Below are 19,247 nucleotides of genomic sequence, written 5' to 3' on the forward strand. Positions count from 1 at the left end.
AGTCCTTCCACAACGGAGGCAACTTCTCAATCATTGCTGCTACTTGGAATGCTTCATTGATGACAAGACCTTCAGCAAGTAGATCATGAATAATCACTTGCAATTCCTGGACTTGGGTAATAACAGACTTGCTATCTACTATTTTGTAGTCCAAAAATTTTGCGGCAACGAATTTCTTCATCCCGACATCTTCAGTTTTATATTTCTTTTCAAGCGCATTCCACAATTCTTTTGACGTCTCCACGCTACTGTATACATTATACAGATTATCGTCCAGTCCGCTAAGAATATAATTCTTGCATAAAAAATCAGAATGCTTTCACGCTTCAATCACGAGAAAGCGTTCATTCTCTGGAGTTTTATCTGGCAGATCAGAAACATCTTCCTTGATGAACTTCTGTAGACATAACGTAGTTAAGTAGAAGAACATCTTCTGCTGCCAGCGCTTGAAATCAATCCCGGAAAATTTTTCGGATTTTTCTGCCGGTGCCAACGCCGGTGTTCGGCTTGTCGATGCGTTGGCAGTCACCATCGGAACAGCTTGGTTTTCGCTTTCAGTCGTCATTTTTTTCTGTAAAAGAATGACACAAACAAACGTTTAATAAACGTTTTAAAACTGGAGTAAAAATCACGTAGATTTTAATTTGCAACAAAACGCCACGAAGGCTTTACTCTCCAAAACGGGAGTACACAAAACCACAAAGGTTTTAGTTTGCAGAATAATAAGAATAACACAAATACAGAAATAAATATTAAATTCCTTAAGATTGTTAGTCCCGCCAATATTGCTGTATTTGTAAATAATAATTCTGCAAAATATAAGTTAACGTAATGAAACAGTAATTAATTCGAGCCCACTGAATTCACAGTGTTTCCTTAAGGAATTTAATCCCCTCCTAGTACCCAAGGTAATGGATTATTTCCTCCCAGGATAGAACGAATCACACACTGGTGTAGCGGTACTTCAAACCCCAGTGTTTCAGCGAACACAAAGTTCGGTAGCAAATCACACTTACAGTTGCTTTATTTGAAGTTAAAACAATGCAGAACAAAGGAGTAGAAACTCAGAAAATCGTATGGAAATGCTGAGAGGAAGGAGTGCAATGTATAGCCAAATCTGTTGAGCGATTTCAGGATTTCAGTTTGTGTGTTGAGTGTTGAGTGTTGTGTGTCTTTCTTCAACAGCTGCTGCACATATATATAGCAGCCAGTGTTGACGAAGCCGAAGCCGTAGCCGAAGCCGAGTCGAGCGAGCGACGACGGCGCGAGGCTTGTTTTCTTCTTAACTCTTTAAGAGCTACAAGAAGAGCAATTATATATATACCCACCAAAAATCTCTTCTTCTTCCAATATGGGACAATGTCTCATTGTCAAGAGGGGGAAACTTAAAATTTTACTCAAAAATTTTATTTTCCCTCTATTTCCTATTCATCCTCATTTTAAGACTATTTCATCTTAAAAATTAAAACCTCAACAGCATTTAATACACAGGGGCGGATCCACCTTGCGATCTACGGGTTTACGTAAACTCGATAACTTTTGTTCAAATAGTGTAAATGTGTTCGAAAAATTCACTAGATATCTATAACCATTTGAATGTGAACCCAGTTACTATTAAAAATTTATTCGAGATTGTTGCAGAAACCCATAAATATTAAATTCTGGATCCGCCTTTGTTAATACGTAACAAGTAAGGTGAAGCAGGGTTATGTACGACAACCTTTTTAAATGATAAACAAATTCAAATAACAAGCTTTTATTACGGGTAACTCCTATCAAAAATCGAACTGGACATATATTCTCAGTATAACTGTTACATATTGTAGTTGATTCTCATCCTAAAGTTGAATAGTTTTAATCTTCTTGCTATTTAAAAGAGCATTTAATATGACATTAAGACTTTGTAACGCAAACAATAAGTAAGCAATGCATTAGTCTTAACTTAGTAATTTGTAATGAAAGACCTTATTGACACAATCATTTACAACCCTCTAAAGGAAATGGATTATGATTCTTTTGCAACTTTTCCCTATAAATCCATCTTGTGATTTTACAGCTAAAAACCAAGTAATACCACCATTGCAGGTTCCTTATAAAGTTTTATGTATTATTAATTTCACTTTTTATGAATGATTACATAAACCATTGTATATAGTGGTGGATCTACCCTTAGGGTAGGAAGATCAGCGCCCCAGCTAACTTCAGAAATTTTTTATGTATATATGTATATATCTTAAATAATATATATGCACCTTAAAACTCAAAAGTTAGATGCATTGGTCGATTTGGATGGCACAACTTGACTTTTAGTATGTTGTCTTGGTTCGATATGCATTCTTGCATTTACTCAAAATTTTATTCGGTACCTCCGCTAATTTTGGGTCCACCATTTTATATGGTGAATCCCCATGATAGATATTAGGAATCTTTACATAAATAGCCGGTCATATTAATTATTTATTTATTTTAGCCATTTACATAAATTATATATTAATTATACATAATTATATATATCTAATACATAAATTATGCATATAATATATATTCGTTGGCTATTTCTGTTAATTCTTTTGGATATTTTTAGACATTTTCATTGAGATCTTCGTTAATAGTGGTTGATTCACAAATGAGACAAAAAGTGACGGACTAATCAAATAACACGACCCACAAGACTATGTCATTATAGTAAACTCCAAAACTAAGGTCTTAAATTTTCTCGTCTTTATATTTCTCTTCTGTTACTATCCAACAAAAATAACAAAACAAATTCACCATTTCTTCCCTTCCTCCTCTTCCATTTCTTACACTTCCCTTCATATTCTGTCGGCATAATCCTAAATATTTCACCCAAAAAATCTATCTTTTAAAAAACCCTCTACCAAAAAACTTTTCTTTGAAGAAAATATGGATTCAAAAAATGACAATACATTCAAGAAATGGGATAATCTTTGTTCAGATATTACAGAAAAATCCTCTCTTACCTCCCAATTCGTTCTATAGTTATTGCTTCCTCTGTATGCAAAAACTGGAATTCTATAATCACCTCTTCTTCATTTACCACCAGAATCTCAGCTACAAAAAAACCATGGCTTTTTCTCTGTGGCCAAAACAACATTTTTATAAAAAATAACCAAGCTTATGCTTTTGACCCTGATGCAAATGAATGGATTACACTTCCCACTTCAACCCTTTTATCCCAAGATTTCTTTATTGGTTCAAATGATTTTTTCTTTGCTACATCTTCTCAAAATTTCAGCTTTAAGCCAATTCTCAATGGCACTTGGGTTCAAACTAGTCCTTTGAAATTCTCTAGGTGTAATCCTCTTGTTGGTGTTTATTACAAAGATGGGTTAAATCAAGAACCAAGATTTATTGTTGTAGGTGGTGTTAGATTTGTTGGTGGATTAGTTGAAATTGAGGACCGTTTTGCTGTGGAAATTTATAATCCAAATTTGGATTTTTGGGAACTTTGTCCACGTTTACCAGCTGATTTTAGGTCAGGTAATTCATCACAATGGTTATGTTCAGCTTTATTGAAAGGGAAATTCTATGTTTTTGGGATATATTCTTGTTTTATTACATATTTTGATTTGGACAAACGTTTGTGGAGTGAGGTTCAAACACTTAGACCACCTGGGATTTTGTTTTCATTCTTGGTTTCATGTCAAGATTGTTTAGTTTTAGGTGGATTATGCAATTTACCAAATGGACCAAATTTTATACTTTGGAAAGTTGATGAGAAAACAATGGAGTTTAGTGAAATTGCTATAATGCCACAAGAATTGATGTATTGTTTGTTTGATAGTGAAGAGGATGACAAATTTGCTAGTTTAAAATGTGTTGGATTGGGGAATATTATTTATGTGTACAATGAAGAGCATCACAAGAATTACCCTGCTTGTGTTTGTGAATTTGGAAATGAGTTTGGGAAGTGTAGCTGGAGGAAAGTGCCTAATTTGTCAGCAATTGCTACTTGCTAGTAAGTTTCATAGAGTGATTAGCTTTTGTTCAAATGTTTCCCTTGATAACATTCTTCGGGGTGCAAGAATTTAAGTTTGATAAAGAGCAGACATTTTGGTGGAATAGTCTGAATAGTAGAAGGGGACTTTAGAGTTGCGGACGCCGTACAATTATACCTCAAATCTCCTTTGGGTAAGGAATAAGTGAAGGATTTGTCAGAGGAGGGTTTTATCCGACCAAGTGTGTCACCATGGGGCGCACCGGTTTTCTTTGTGAGGAAGAAAGATGAGTCACTATGTATGTGTATTGATTACCGACAACTCAACAAAGTCATAATCAAAAATAAATACCCATTATCAAGAATAGAAGTATTTTTTTTTTCAAAGTTGAAGTACTTTTGGAAGAAATAAAAATGCTTTTGAGGAGAAGTAGAAGCAATTTTGGAGTAGCAGAAAAAGTAATTTTTTTCCAAAAGTATTTTTTTTGAAAAGTACTTTTGAGAAAAATATACTTAGAAGCAGTTTTTAAAAGTTTGGCCAAATACTAATTTCTACTCAGAAGCATTTTTCAAATTAATTATCAAAACACAAAATGCTTTTCATCAAAAGTACTTTTGAGAAAAACACTATTAAGAAAAAATACTTCTCAAAATAAGTTGATTTTTGCAGCTTGGCCTAATAGGCTGTAAGTACTTGCAGTGGCGAAGCCACATGGTCATAGACTACCCTTCGTCGGAAAATTGTATTGTGTATATAGATAAAATATTACGTAATAGAGCTATATAACACGTATTAAACACCCTTTATCGGAAAAATTTTTCACTTCTTTTAAATTTAAACATCCTTAAATTTTTTAAATTATATAATCTTGCTATTCTATCTTCGACTCCAAACAAACTCACCAACTATCGTTTACTTGGTTTAAGTATTAAGTTCATGCAGTTGGAATATTTAAGATTATTTTTTGCCTTGCTGCTCTTGCTTCTCTGGCTATTGTTTTGGCTAAGGCTTTCCAGGTGAAATTCAAAAATAGCCAGATTTACAAGTGTTAATTGAAAAATAATCTCAGATTCAAAAGTAATCGAAATTTAGCCACTTTTCATGTAAAGATAAATCTGAACGAAAATACTGTTCAAAATCTAAAAAATATTCCCGCATAATATACCGGATTTTTTACATATGAACTTCCAACATAATATACTGGAGTTCCAGTATATTATGCAGGAACTCCAGTATATTATGGTGGAGTTCCAGTATAAATATACTATGCTGAAAGTTTATACACAAGTGCTTCAATCTCCAGTATATTATGCTGGAACTTTCCGTGTGCTCGGGTTCCAGCATTATATACTGGAAGTTCATACACAGGTGCATGAATCTCCAGTATATTATGTTGAAACTTTCCGTGTTGCAGTAAAATAGTGGCTTATTTTCAATGAATTTGCAAACACTGACTATTTTTCAATTAACAGTCCGAAAACTTACTAGCCCGTGCTATTTTTAGAGGCTTTTGTTGCGCTTTGACTTACCTTCATAAGCCAAGGAAGCTCAAACCATAATCAAGCATCCTCTATTAACTAGTTCTCGGTTTTTCGCCTTTTACTTCCGACTTTGATAAAGATAAATAGTCAAAAAAAATTCCCATAAAACGCGAGCATTAGAGGCTTTCCTCCAGATCGATTAAGTGGTTGTTATCATAATATAATTGTGGTCTATTCGTATGAGACATTCCTTGAACGAGCCTCATGCGAAGATACTTATATGTGCAGAAACTCTATAATCTATTGTAAGTGTAGGTTCGTATAGTTTGAGTGAGTTTGTCATAATGCAGAAAGAGGGTTACCTGTGAAATTACTAGTATGATTTGGTTAGTTTATGGCCAAAAAAAAAAATGGTTAAAAGCGAAATGTGGGAAAATTAGTAGGGCGTGTCCAATGAGAATAGAAAGAAAAGGAATTTTTACCCAGTGTAGCCATCTTCTAAATTCTAAAACAAGAGCTGACAAATGTGAAAATAGCACGGGCTAACCAGTTTTGGGACTCGTAATTGAAAAATAGCTAGTGTTTGTAAAGTCATTGAAAAATAACCATTATTTTGCTGCAACACGGAAAGTTCCAGCAATATATTGGAGATTGGAGCACCTGTGTATGAACTTCTAGCATATTATGCTGGAACTCCAGTATATTATGCTGGAAGTTCACATGTAAAAAATTCGAACTCTAGTATATTATGCTGGAATATTTTTCGAATTTTGAATAATGTTTTCGTTCATATTTATCTTTACATAAAAAGTGGCTAAAATTCGACTACTTTTGAAACTATGACAATTTTTTTATTACCACTTGTAAATTTGGTTATTTTTTAATTTCACCCTTGATAAATATATACTTTTAATATATCAGTATATATAATACATTTTTATACACATTGTATATTTCTTATATATTTGATTAGTGACTGTAATATACTTTTGGCCAACCTATCAAATATATTAAAAACTCAAAAGAAAAATAGAAAATAGCGTAGGTTTAGGGGAAAAAAAATAAAAATAGCCTGATTTATAAATACTAATTAAAAATTAGCCATAATTTTAAAAATAATTAAAATTTAATTATTTTTTCATGTAAAAATAAAATTTGAACCAAAATACCCTTAAAAATTCGAAAAAAATTCAGCATAATATGCTTGAGTTCGAATTTTTTACATACGTATGAGATTCCGGCATAATGTGCTGGAATTTCATAATGTGTTGTAGTTCCAATATAGTATGCTGGAAGTTTATACGTAGAAGTTTCATAATCCAACATATTACGGTGGAACTTTCCGTGTTTCAGCTAAGGTAATTTTGTTCAAATTTAATATCTGTATAAAATAATAATTATTTTTTAATAACCTTATAAATAATGACTATTTTTCAATTATCAATCCGAGTACTGACCAGCACATGCTATTTTCACTGGGTTTAGGTAAAACAAGATGGACTTCACTCCGTAAAAAAGGCCTGAATATAATCCAGAGCTCAGCTTACAGGTAGAGTATTTCATGATTCTCACGCACTTTCTAGAACTTCGAGACCCTGTAAAATTGGGCCTGACAGTAAGTAAGCCCAAAAATGGAAATCCAATTTAAAAATGTGATTCACGTAATTGCAAACAATTCGCTGCTGCCGCTGTTTCTGTTAAGGGTTTACAGTTTTCCCCCTCTGTTTCTCACAACAAAATACCAAAGGACGAAAGAAGTTTAGGGTTTGTTTCTCAATGGATAGATACCAAAAAGTAGCGAAACCGAAACCGAAACCAGAAATACCGATTAACGAGAATGAAATCCGAATCACTTCACAGGGACTTGTTAGAAATTACATCAGCTATGCCACTAGTCTTCTTCAGGTATCACTCACTCTCTTTCTGTTATTCTTTTTTTATATTAATTTGGCCCTTTATTATTTTTATTTTTTGCATTTTTCACTGTGTTATTCTGTATACCATAACTTTGCATGTATTTATGGGTTTCCATTGGTGGACAGAATGCAGTTTGCTTTCTCATTTGAAAAAAAATGTATTTATGGGTTGGAATAGATACAGAGGATTCGTAGAGCTGACCTGACTAATTTGGGATTGAGGCATATTTGATTGAATGATTGGATTCATGGGTACTTTTTTTTTTAATGATAGAAGTACCTGCTCGAGGCTTCCCGAGTTTCTATTGGAAACAACCTCTCTAGTAAGATTTGCATATACACTACCCTCCCCAGACCCCACTATGTGGGATTACACTGGGTTTGTTGTTATTAGTACTGTTGGTAGAGGTACCTGCTAACTCAGTATAAGTAACTCTGTCAACCAAGGTTTAGTCGAATGAGAAGAAATCACCTAATGTTTTTTTGCCTCCGTTGAGATTTGAACATTAGAACTCACCGCTCTCCTCCCACTTCATTGACCACTAGGCTGATGATTTGGTTTCGTGAGAACTATTTTGCATTATGTTGCGGGTATGATAAATTAAACCATTGCGGAGTCATATTGTCATTCCTTGAGGTCTTATTATGGTTGGCTGATTGCTAGGAGTTTTATTTCTCATGTATGAGTCCTTGTAACGTGGTCAGTGAGGATTTGTATAGCCGACACCAACTTGTATGGGACTGAGGTGTTGTAGTAGTTGTTGTTATATGCAAGTTGTTAAAACTGTAATATTTGGATTGAGGTTCTTTCTATATTTCTGGAGTTTGGCTGAACTGGGGAATGATAATGGAACTAATGGTATGACAATGACGTAGTGTGGTTTATGCTTTCTGTTTCTAGGATTATGCTATGAACTACTAACTTGATGGAAATTGGCTGAGCCCAAGCTCGAAGTAGATAACAAATGGTACCGTTCTGATGATTTTATTTGATAAAATTGAGTGCCATACTATATATTAGTCGCTTTGAATATTAAGCCAGAACTGAGTTGTAGGTGAGCTAAATCAATCTACTTTTCAATGTAACATAAGATGAATGTTGATTCCCTGTGTTGCAGCAGATGAATGGTAAAATGGAGAGAGTTTCTGTAATTATTAATATTCTTTGTAGATGCAGATTAGAATACTTGTGGTCTGTTATTGGCTCTAAGAATCTTTCTTGTGTGTTTCCTATCTTGAATTGCTTTTATTTTTGCCCTACATTCAAGCAAGATGTACTTGTAGCTGTATGATTTTCTGCTAATTCATAATCCATCCCCAAGGTTGAGGTCTAAGCTGCTATGGACATTATTTCCTTCTCATGTTTTTGGTGGGAGGTCTGATGGAAACTGTAGTATTTTTTGTTAGTAGTGGCTAATAGAAATTTCTAATGACTAACGGCTATTCAGGAGAAGCGTGGAAAAGAGATTGTTTTGAAAGCAATGGGTCAGGCAATAAGCAAGACTGTAGCTATTGCAGAGATCATTAAGGTAGCTTGCCTGTTTTGTTTTTTCTTCCAGTGCACTTTCTATATTGCCATATTCAGATGTAACTCAATGTTCTATTCTCTTTCAGAGAAGAATTCCTCGCCTGCATCAAGACACTGCTATCAGCTCAGTAAGCATAACAGATGTATGGGAACCTATTGAAGAGGGCCTTTTGCCGTAAGTTTCAAGTCTTGCTAGCTTTCTCTAAATTCATTTGTTTTTCAGTGCATGTTAGGTGTAAGGTGCATAACTGCCTATCATGTGGGATAATACTAAGATTTACCTTCTATTCTCCAATTGAGTGCAAATTGCATAGTTGGGGTTCTGATTCTTGAATGTTGGTTTTCTTTGTAAAAGTGTGGAGCAGACTCGGCATGTCTCAATGATTTCAATCACCTTGTCAACGAAGGAACTGAACAACAACTCTCCAGGGTAACTCTTTGCTATACATTTATATTAGGATGTTCTTTCAGATTTTAACATTCTCACTTGAGAACAATTTTAAGATACTTTATTTGAGTTACGCAGTATTGTGATCGTTGCTTTATCTTTTTGAGTCTTCCGACTGAAATTGTTTCCTTGTAGCCTTGTTATTTTCTATGTGGTAGCTTGTTTGTTAGAACATCTTATGTAAGTTCATGTTCCTAGGTATCAAGCACCTTCTGAGACTGAGCAGACTAATTATAACAACAACTACTACAACAACAACTACGCCCCACGGTATAATTACCAGCCTCAACAGCAGCAACCACCACCTAGACAAGCGCGAGCAGTCTACAATGCTGGTAATGAAGGTAATGACCTGCAAACAGAATAATTATGGGAAAGTGATTCATGTGAAAGTTTGCTACATCATCTGATATTACCATAACTCGGTTTTAGATTCATATGGTCGAGGGCGAGGCCGTGGTAGAGGGAGGGGGCGTGGTTGGAGCAGAGGTGGATATCCAAATAATCAAGGCGGATATCCAAATAATCAAGGCGGATATACAAATAATCAAGGCGGATATACAAATTATCAAGATGGTTATACAAACTATCAAGGTATTCCTCCTTAGCTGAAGAAATTTTTATGCTTCGTGCTCAACACTTCTGGAATTTATTTGTACTCAATGTATGCCACATTTTTATTTTTGATAGAAAATGGTGGGAACTCAAACTGGGGACGAGGTGGGGGTCGTGGTGGCTGGGGATATCGTGGTAAGTATGCACAGCATGGATACCTCGTCTTGTTTTTGTCACCTTACTTACCTTGTATCATGTTATATTAATGCATTTGGTGCTGAATATTTGTATGTTGTGCGGTATCAGGCTCTGGTTATGGAAGAGGCAGGGGTGGAGGTGGCAGGGGTTATGGTTATGGTCGTGGCCGTGGACGGATGGGCAACCGTCCAAGGGGTGGTAGCAACCACAACCAGGCATAGTTGTGGATTGGATCTCTAGTTTGCTATACCTAAAAATGCTTGCCTTGGCATATTTTCTTTCTGTCCAGTCTATCTAAAAAAGATGAAATTGTGGCTTGTTGCATCAATGAGTTGTTGCGTAGAGATTGTTTTGTTTTTCAGCATCATGTTATGTGGGCTAGGCATATATATCCTCAATGAAGCCAAGTTCAAGTTGTCAATATCTGAAAACTGTCTGTTCAATTCACTGGTTACAGATGCTTTGCTGTATTTATTCAGTTAGAACATATTCTTTTGTTTATCTAAAGATGTCCTAGTCATTTCTTTCTTTTCATAATTTTGAATTTCTATTTCTGTTTTGATAATCTCTATCTTCAAATATTTGGCCCTGAGATCTCAAGATGACGATTTCCCAAAAGACCATATCTCTAATAAGGTTAAATATGACTCCTTAGAATGTTCCAGTTCATTAGGTTCATTATTCGTTTGCCCTCGATAATATAAATCTTAGATTAATATTATTAACAAGTGCCCATCATCTATATTTCCCGCTTATTTTTTACAAAATTTGTTTTTGATTCTCAACAGGGCTTTCTTCTTTATAATGAAGTTTTGCGTCAAACCATGTATTTCAACGTTTGAGATACCTAAATCCTTCTTCTTTTTTTAAGGTTTTAGGTAATTCCTTGCGAATGTTATTTGCAACATTTCAAGGGAGTCCTTGATATATCAAAAACTCTATAGCTTCGCAAAGCCTTTAGAAATTCTTGACTGATGCAAATACCACATTGTGAAGCTTGAAATATAAACACGTCGTAATAGCTGTTGGAACTTTGAAAGTGAAGTTAGCTATTCTATTCGTATTTGCTAAGTAAATAGTAGTAGAAGATATGATACAATACAAACCAAGAGAGAGACCATTATTCATTAATGAAAACTCAAATCCACTCAATTTGTCCTCGCGACCTTATCTCCACCTACGCCTAACTCAAAACTACACTAACATTAGACGAAGATAACCGTAGTTTCTGTTAACAAGAAACAATGTCAATAAAGACGCCCAAAATTCCTCTATATTTGAAAAAGGGAAAAGTTTTCAACATTCAAAAAGACGAAAAGAACCAAAAAAGGTGCTGTTGTTCCTAGGAGTTAGCCCCAGACAGATACTCTCGATCATTACAAAAAAAGAAAAGAAAAGGGAAACAGCCTCCGCTACCCTTTCCGCCCCAAACCCCACCCTCCAAAAAAGAATTATGGCCACAAATAAATACTAGTAGTTGATTGATATTGTCTATTAAATTGTTACAAGGCAGTCAGGCATAAATGGCAGGCAGAAAATAGAGCATTTCAAGCGTGTAATATGTACTATTTCCACTGGGTCTTTCAATTTCAGATATTTCAAAAGTTTAATTCACGTTAAAATCGTGTGACCTAATGAGCTCCTAAGGAGAAGCTTTCGGTAGTACAGTCAGTTTTCAGCATGACAAGCTATACATGCACTGTTCATCATACGTCCACAAGCATAAAGCAAAATGTATCACCCAAAAAAAAAAAGACACGAATTACAAAGAACGGGCAGGCTACTGCTAGAAAAATTAAGAATTTTGAGTTCAATAACCGGCATGATAAGAAAAAAGAGCCCCAATTAATGACATTTGAAGCCATGACATATTGAAAGAACTATGACCAGAATCAAGGCAACAATGATTGCCAGGACTATAAGCTTTACTTTCATGTTCTGCAACCACATCTTTCTCCTGACTTTCGTTCCTTGTGTCTTGAAATCTTGTGCCTGCGATATAATACTCTTTCAGAAACCCCTATAATTTTTGTTCAAATGACAGCAAACGAGTAAACAATAACACAAAGCAGATACAAGTCCAATGACGAACAGGGAAAAAAAGATACAACTTAAGGTGTTATGATGCACCAACAAATCAGGGGTTCCAAATTCCAACATGCAGGAGCAGAATAACTCAAGTACCTACAGTTTGCTACTAAAATTACACTTCAGACAAAGTGATTATTAGCAATACATAAAACTGGTAGAACAACGAAAATGATTGCTCAACAGTGGATATCAAAAGCTACCAACTGATGAATCATAGCTGCATCATTACATATCAAATTCAGTAAGGAACTGGATATATCTGGACCACTTCAAAATTTACTAAACTAGCTGGCATTCTGATTAAAAATAGAAAAGTATGATAGCAGCTCCTATTCATATAAACTAGCAATAGTGCTTTGTCATCAACACTTCAAGACTAACAATTTTTAGAATTAGGATATAGAAAAGTCTTATCCACCAAAAGACACAAAGAATTTCATCGGATTCAAACCTGTGAGCGAAGATTCTCAGTTTTATCCACCAGAAGTTCAATTTTCTCCCCACGATCCAGGACCTGCAAGGCCACAATTCTCATCAACAAACTACAATACGGTTTCTTGAACTCTCACTGCTTTCTAGTTCCACATCAGGACATCAAGTCTTTTAAAAACCATATAATACAGAGGGACTATTCTCTACCTTCTCAATGTTTTCCATCATCACACCTTTAACTTCTGAAACCTGGGCCTTCACCTTCGCAAGCTTACTGATTTCCTCTGGATGATCAATACAGTATTGCATCTGCTCCTTCATTTTGGGCCTGTAGTTATTACGGTGTTATGACATTTGCTTTCATACTTAAAAAGAGGGAACTAGAGAATGGAAAGTACCCAAACTCCCTGTTCAAGCTGTTAGCAACAGCTGTAGCAGCTTTGCCTCCACCATATTTCTTGGTGAAATCATCCTTCACTCTCTCCAGAAATGCAATTGGGACCTGTCTGCCAACAGATTCCACAGCTACAACACAGTATGCTGTTTGTACAAAATAAAGCTCATCAGCATGACAATTGCCAAAAAACAAACAACAGCTTGTCAATGGTGTATTGCATATCAGATTGTCATGTAGCCATCATCATTTTAAGTAATGAGGTAAATGCACACCAGTATCTTAAGAAAATAAATACTTTAAGAGAAACCTTCAAGAAATTAGTCTCATACTTTCACAACGTTGCATCAGAATTTTTTATGTATATCTTCTTTTTTTATAAGTAAAATTTTTTCCTTATATCCTCGTTCAATAATACACATATCATGTGATAGTCAGATAGATGAAAATTCTCCTGATACAAGTGAAACAATAATCTGTCCAAATAACTTCTTTTTCATATCCATCCAAATTTTGAAAAAGTAAAATCTCAGATTCTGTATAGTATGTTGAAACATACTATTTAGCCTCCATAACAATCGGTAATCCAACAAGCTAAATTTATGTGTGTTATGCAAGATTTGCATTTTGTCACATTCCATGACTCACTTGAAGGAAGAGCACAAATTAGATAAGCAATCAAGCCTGGGTGCCTTCTCATAATTTTGAATTTAAAAGGTGCTAAGTATCAGTTCACATTTCGAACAATTCTTGAAATGCACATTCCATACAATTATCTCAACTTAATACTGAAAGTAGATAAAGTCACGCATTAGATATCAACATAATGAGTAATGACTCAAATGTTTTGTCATCTATGCTAGCTAAACAGCATAATCAATGGCAAATATCTGTAGATTCTAACAAAGGAGACCAAAAAGACTGGTCCAAATTATCAAAAAGTGAATTCAAGTAAAAATTTCATATCCTTATTATGACGGTCAGTTTCCCTATTTGCAAATAGTTTATGAAATGAAAGAGATCCAAACCAAAATTCTGCATTATCTCAAATTCAAAGCCACAAATTGATCATCTTTCGATATTTGACTAAGATCTAGAGGCTACTTATCCTAAACCAAAAACAGTCAACAAGAAGTGAAAACGACTTGTTTTATATGAAAATGAAACTGATCATTATAAAATAGTCATCGGATCAAACAAGCAGAGAATCATAGATAACGGATCAGTAAAATCACACACACACAAACACATAAACATTTACATATAGACTCACTGAATCATAGATAACGGACTAGTCAAACCATTTTACTGACAGATCAAAACACACACACACACACACACAGAGAACGAAAAAACTCACTGAAGCCGTTATCAACGAGGTAGTTGAAAGTATGGCCGTCACAATTGTAAGTGAATTTGTTATTGGAAGCAGGAAGTTTCTGGAGGCACTGCGATGCTATACTTGTGAAATTCCCAGTGAACTCTGTATACTCAGCCAAAATCACCGTTCCTCTCGCAACGAAACTGTAGATCAACGATTGTTGCCCCATAACAAAAACCCTAGCTATTCGAATTGAACAGAGCAAAAACTGAAAAATGTAAAGAGAGAGAGAGAGAGAGAGGGAGATAAATTTGATTTTGCGCAAACCCCCACACAAATTGTGGAAATTTGTACAGCTATTTACAATATTCTTTTCCTTTCTTGTTAAGCTTGCTTTGTGGGCTTAATCTGGGGTTTATTAGTTGTTAAACTAACTTACTTACCCTTGTTTGCCCATGGGAAATAACGGATGTGAGACCCACAATAATACTTCGATGGTTTTTAAATTTTACGTATTTCTCTTCCTAAGTGGGCGTTTGGACATTGGAATTGTGAAATTTCGAAAAATAAAAAATAAAAAAATATTTAAGTGAAAATAATATTTGAAAATTAGAGTTGTGTTTGGACATGAATATAATTTTGAACTGTTTTTTAATTTTTTTGAGTGATTTGAAGTGAAAATTTTAAAAAATAGTTTTTTGGAGTTTTTTAAATTTTTGCAAAATTCAAAAATTTAACTTCAAGTGAAATTTGAAATTTTTGTGGCCAAATAATGATTAAAAAAAAGTACAATTTTATCGAAAAAAGTAAAAATTTTCTTATGGTCAAACGGGTCCTAAGTTTGAAACGAAATATCCTATTTCATATATTATATAGTACTCCCTCTGTTTCAATTTATGTGAACTTATTTCATTTTTAGTCCGTGCAAAAAAGAATGACCTCTTTCCTTATTTGTAAATAATTTACCTTTATGCAATGATTTATAGCCACACAAAATATATGTGTCTCATTTTACACCACAAGTTCAAAAGTCTTTTCTCTTTCTTAAACTCCGTGCCCAGTCAAATGAGTTTACATAAATTAAAACGGAGGGAGTATATCATAATTATAGTTGTTAATTAAAAGTCATATACCAATTACTTTTTATTAGCACAAAAATAATGAAATAAAGGAGATATAAACAATGGTGAATTAGCAAAGAGTTATTTAAAGGACGTGTAACGGTGTAATTTGAAGAGCTCAATGCGAATAGTTAGTTGACTTTGAATTCATAATCTAGGAACAAACATTTGGTTTTTAATTTTAGTTACCAAAAAATATTGGTTTTATTTTCTTTCTCCCACGTCTTCTTCAATTTCTTTTTTTTATTCTTTGTTGTCTGCTTATTATGTTAAATCTACGTCACCAATCAATCTCCCAAAATGGCAAAATATAATGTGAATTACAGTCTTTGGGGTCCCCTTCTTTGACAGTTAATATTTACCCTAATATTTATATTAAATTAAACAATTTAACCTTAGTAGTTAATAATTAAACTAAGATTACATATCACTTAATCATGGCTGAATACATGATAAATGTGTGCGTAAAAGATACATATCTTATATTCATTAATTTGGTATAAATACCAAGTGCAGATAAGTATTTACTATTTTTGTGGACCATATTATCACAAGTTTGTATCTTGTCAATTGTCATTATATATTGTCCATTTGGATTACCAAATATGTAAACTTGAAATCGAATGTTAAATTCTGTATTTCGAATGAGTTTTCTTCTTCCCGTTACAAAATAATATGTAATAGAAAAAAGGAGTTGGAAAGTTGATATGAAAGGTGCAACAAAAATGGAATTGAAGTGTCAACTTATTGGATCTAAAATGACTGCAGTACCAACAGCATGACTTCATTTTTAGGCCACAAGATATGCTAAATGAGATAGGGGTAAGGTTTGCGTACATACTACCTTTCCCAGATCTCATTTATAAAATTAAACTGAGTTTGTTGTTGTTGTTGTTGTTGTTGTTGTTGTTGTTGAGATCTGCTAAATGAATCATATAGTAAAAAAAATCTAATAAATGAATGTTTATTGAATGTTTGATATGAGATAAAAAATTAACAATGAAAAAAGCTTATTTATGCCCGTGAACTATACGAAATTAAGCACATTTGCCTGTCATTAAAAGGTGGACTCAATCCGGCACTTGCCATGCATAAGGTGGCTCATATATGCCATATTTTAGACGGACCTCACTAATAAAATATTTAGCACCAGATCTGGTGCTAAACATCAACCCGACCCAATACCCTATTTTAATAAACTCCAATTCTATTTTATTACCCCACTCTCTCACCTCGCTTTCTTCTCCCAAATCCCAATTTCTTCTCAGCCGACCATACCACAAAGCTGGACCTCTAGGGTTTCGTTTCCAGAGATAAGTCGAAGGCTGGATGCTTTTAACAAGTATGTTATGTTTCTGTCTTGTTCTCTTTTTTCTATTTGTGTGTCAGAGATTCGTTTGTTTGTATTTTATATGTGGGGTTAGGGTTTCTTGTCTTATAATGGGGTTGTTGTTTATTGATATCTTTTTGGCACTTTATCCTACTAAAAAATAAAATAAAGTGAATAATGTGTTGTAATTGATGATTTTGTTGTCTGGTTGTAGTCCTTCATTACCGTATGTTTTTAAATTTTTTTACTCGAACTGGTTGTGGTCATGCTTATGCCTTTCTACTTACTGTTGTGGCCCACACTTGTCGCTCTTTTTATTCCTTTGCATGTGATATAAACAAAAGATGATTGCTAAAGTGGACATGGTATTTCACTATGGGAGTAATTAGGTATTTTCACCTGAAATAATGTATGATCAGAAGCATGTGTACACTTTGTCTGGTTATGATTCTTACCTTGTCAACTATAAAAGTCTTTGTAAAGAATTTACCAAAAATTTAGGATTTAGCTCAGTTGAGCAACTTTTAGTGACTGGACCTTCGGGGAGGTACTATCTAGTAACTGATGATGATGGTATGAGGACTCTTCAGTACTTATTCTCTAAAGAGTTCAATGTGATTAACTTTTTTGATGTGGATGAGTTTGAAGCTAGGGTGTTTGGTCAAAATATTATTCATCATAAAGAGAAATATTCTGTAGACATTGATGCAGCTTCTGAATGTGAAAGTAGTTTGGGTGGTGGTATTTTTGATGATTCAGAAGGTTCTGCAGAACTTGAAGCTATTAGTAAAGAAATAAAGAGGGTTGTAACTGAGAGGTTATAACATTTTAAGTAGCTGGAGTATTACATTTAAGGATATTGAAGAAGCTAGAAGGACAATAAACTTCTATGCATTGGCTAATAGAAGAGGCTTGCAGGTGATCAAAACTTATTCAACTAGGGCTAACAATAAGTGTGCTACTGGTTGTCCATTTAGATGTTATATCTCACAGGATGGCAATAGTGATAACTATCAAATGAAGACATGGAAAGATGTCCATTCATGTGATTCTTGCTTCAAAAATCCTATGACCGATCAAAATACATTAGCACACCTATTTAAGAGAAAAGTGTAGTATAATCCTCAGTATAGCCTAAAGGAAATGAAAGATGATTTAGAGACTGAGTTTGAATTAAATGTGTCAATGTCTAAGCTTAAAAGGGCCAAGAATTTGACACTTAAGAAGTTAGAGGGCAGTTTTGTTGATGACTACAAGAAACTTGATACCTATGGGCAAGAACTTAGATAATCTAATCCTGACACTGATGTTGTAATTAATATTTCTAAAGATGCCCTTGAAGAAGGAAAAAGAAAGTTCTTAAGGATGTATATATGCTTCAATGCATTGAAGATGGGTTGGAAAGATGGCTTGAGACCACTGATTGGGCTGGATGGTACTTTTCTTAAGGGGAGATATAAGGGCCAGTTGCTAGTGGCTATTGGTCAAGATAGCATGAATCATTTTTACCCACTTGCATGGGCTGTGGTAGACAAGGAAAATGCTAGAACTTGGGGATAGTTTTTTGAGCTTCTGAGGCTTCTTTGGATCTAAATGATGGTCTTGGAGTTACTTTCATCTCAGATATGCAAAAGGTATTACTGTCATCTTTTATTTATTTTCTTATTCTATTTTGTCTAGTTTTCTTTCTCACATTTATGTTTCTTTTGTCAATAGGGTTTACTTTATGCTGTGAGGAATGTATTTTCTAATGCTCACCACAGGTTTTGTGTGAGATATATTGAAGCTAATTGGTAGGAAAAAATGGAGAATTGGACAGATGAAGAAACTTTTATGGTAGAGTGCTTGGAGCAATTATGAAGAAGATTTCAAATATCAACTTACCAAGTTGGGAGAGATATCTGATGATGGTGCTGTTGCTAAAGACTTATTGAATTATCCACCACAAGCTTGGTGCAGAGCATATTTTGGTACTCAGTGTAAAAACATGATGGTTGACAACAATTTCACTAATGCATTGATTCTGAAAACAAGACATATGCAAATCATCAAGATGTTAGAGGAGATAAGGATAAAAGTTATGAATTTGTTGGCTACAAATGGAGATGACATTAGTAAATGGAATGGTGACTTCAGTCTATATGCTTTGAAGCTGTATAATGACTATAGGGCAATAACACATTACTGCAAGGTTGAGTTTAATGGTGACTTTAAATATAAAATTAGTATAGGTGATGATAGATATAATGTGGATCTTAAAAAGAAAAGATGCATATGTAGAGTGTGGAAATTATCTGGTATCCCATGCCCCCATGCAATCAAGGCTATATTGTATGAAAATGTATGAGCCACAACTATCTTTCACAGAATTATTCTAATGTTATCTAATTACTAACATATTTTTACTTTGGTAGGATGAGCCATTGTCATAAATCCACTGGTACTATAGCAAAAAAGTATATTTATTGACTTA

General features: G+C 34.2%; 2 protein-coding genes and 1 pseudogene across 2 annotated transcripts; 2 read left to right on the plus strand and 1 right to left on the minus strand.

Moving 5' to 3' along the window:
- The first annotated feature begins 2,742 nt into the window (after window positions 1-2,742).
- On the plus strand, window positions 2,743-4,388 carry LOC142176741 (F-box/kelch-repeat protein At3g24760-like; annotated as a pseudogene).
- A 2,713-nt stretch (window positions 4,389-7,101) lies between these two features.
- LOC107760109 (uncharacterized) lies at window positions 7,102-10,586 on the plus strand. Its single transcript, XM_016578128.2, has 8 exons — window positions 7,102-7,345; window positions 8,805-8,885; window positions 8,971-9,059; window positions 9,240-9,314; window positions 9,531-9,676; window positions 9,765-9,926; window positions 10,023-10,082; window positions 10,194-10,586. The coding sequence occupies exons 1-8, from the start codon at window positions 7,217-7,219 to the stop codon at window positions 10,304-10,306; spliced, it is 855 nt and encodes a 284-aa protein (XP_016433614.1). The 5' UTR covers window positions 7,102-7,216; the 3' UTR covers window positions 10,307-10,586.
- Window positions 10,587-11,672: 1,086 nt separating this feature from the next.
- On the minus strand, window positions 11,673-14,671 carry LOC107760110 (vesicle-associated membrane protein 721-like). The gene is made up of 5 exons (XM_016578129.2): window positions 14,363-14,671; window positions 13,007-13,148; window positions 12,816-12,936; window positions 12,628-12,690; window positions 11,673-12,077 (listed from the first exon to the last, which is right to left on the minus strand). The coding sequence occupies exons 1-5, from the start codon at window positions 14,550-14,552 to the stop codon at window positions 11,931-11,933; spliced, it is 663 nt and encodes a 220-aa protein (XP_016433615.1). The 5' UTR covers window positions 14,553-14,671; the 3' UTR covers window positions 11,673-11,930.
- Between the last annotated feature and the right edge of the window lie 4,576 nt (window positions 14,672-19,247).

The sequence above is a fragment of the Nicotiana tabacum genome, chromosome 22 (assembly GCF_000715075.1).
Source record: "Nicotiana tabacum cultivar K326 chromosome 22, ASM71507v2, whole genome shotgun sequence".
NCBI classification, from domain to species: domain Eukaryota; kingdom Viridiplantae; phylum Streptophyta; class Magnoliopsida; order Solanales; family Solanaceae; genus Nicotiana; species Nicotiana tabacum.

Bases quoted from the DNA above. Each gene is read 5' to 3' on its own strand.
- LOC107760109 (XM_016578128.2), top strand. From the start codon at position 7,217: ATGGATAGATACCAAAAAGTAGCGAAACCGAAACCGAAACCAGAAATA. The intron at 9,060-9,239 runs GTAAGTTTCAAG...TCTTTGTAAAAG, and splicing joins ATTGAAGAGGGCCTTTTGCC to TGTGGAGCAGACTCGGCATG. The intron at 10,083-10,193 runs GTAAGTATGCAC...GTGCGGTATCAG, and splicing joins TGGTGGCTGGGGATATCGTG to GCTCTGGTTATGGAAGAGGC.
- LOC107760110 (XM_016578129.2), bottom strand. From the start codon at position 14,552: ATGGGGCAACAATCGTTGATCTACAGTTTCGTTGCGAGAGGAACGGTG. The intron at 13,149-14,362 runs GTGAGTTTTTTC...TTGTACAAACAG, and splicing joins CCTCGTTGATAACGGCTTCA to CATACTGTGTTGTAGCTGTG. The intron at 12,937-13,006 runs GTACTTTCCATT...TAATAACTACAG, and splicing joins AGCTTGAACAGGGAGTTTGG to GCCCAAAATGAAGGAGCAGA.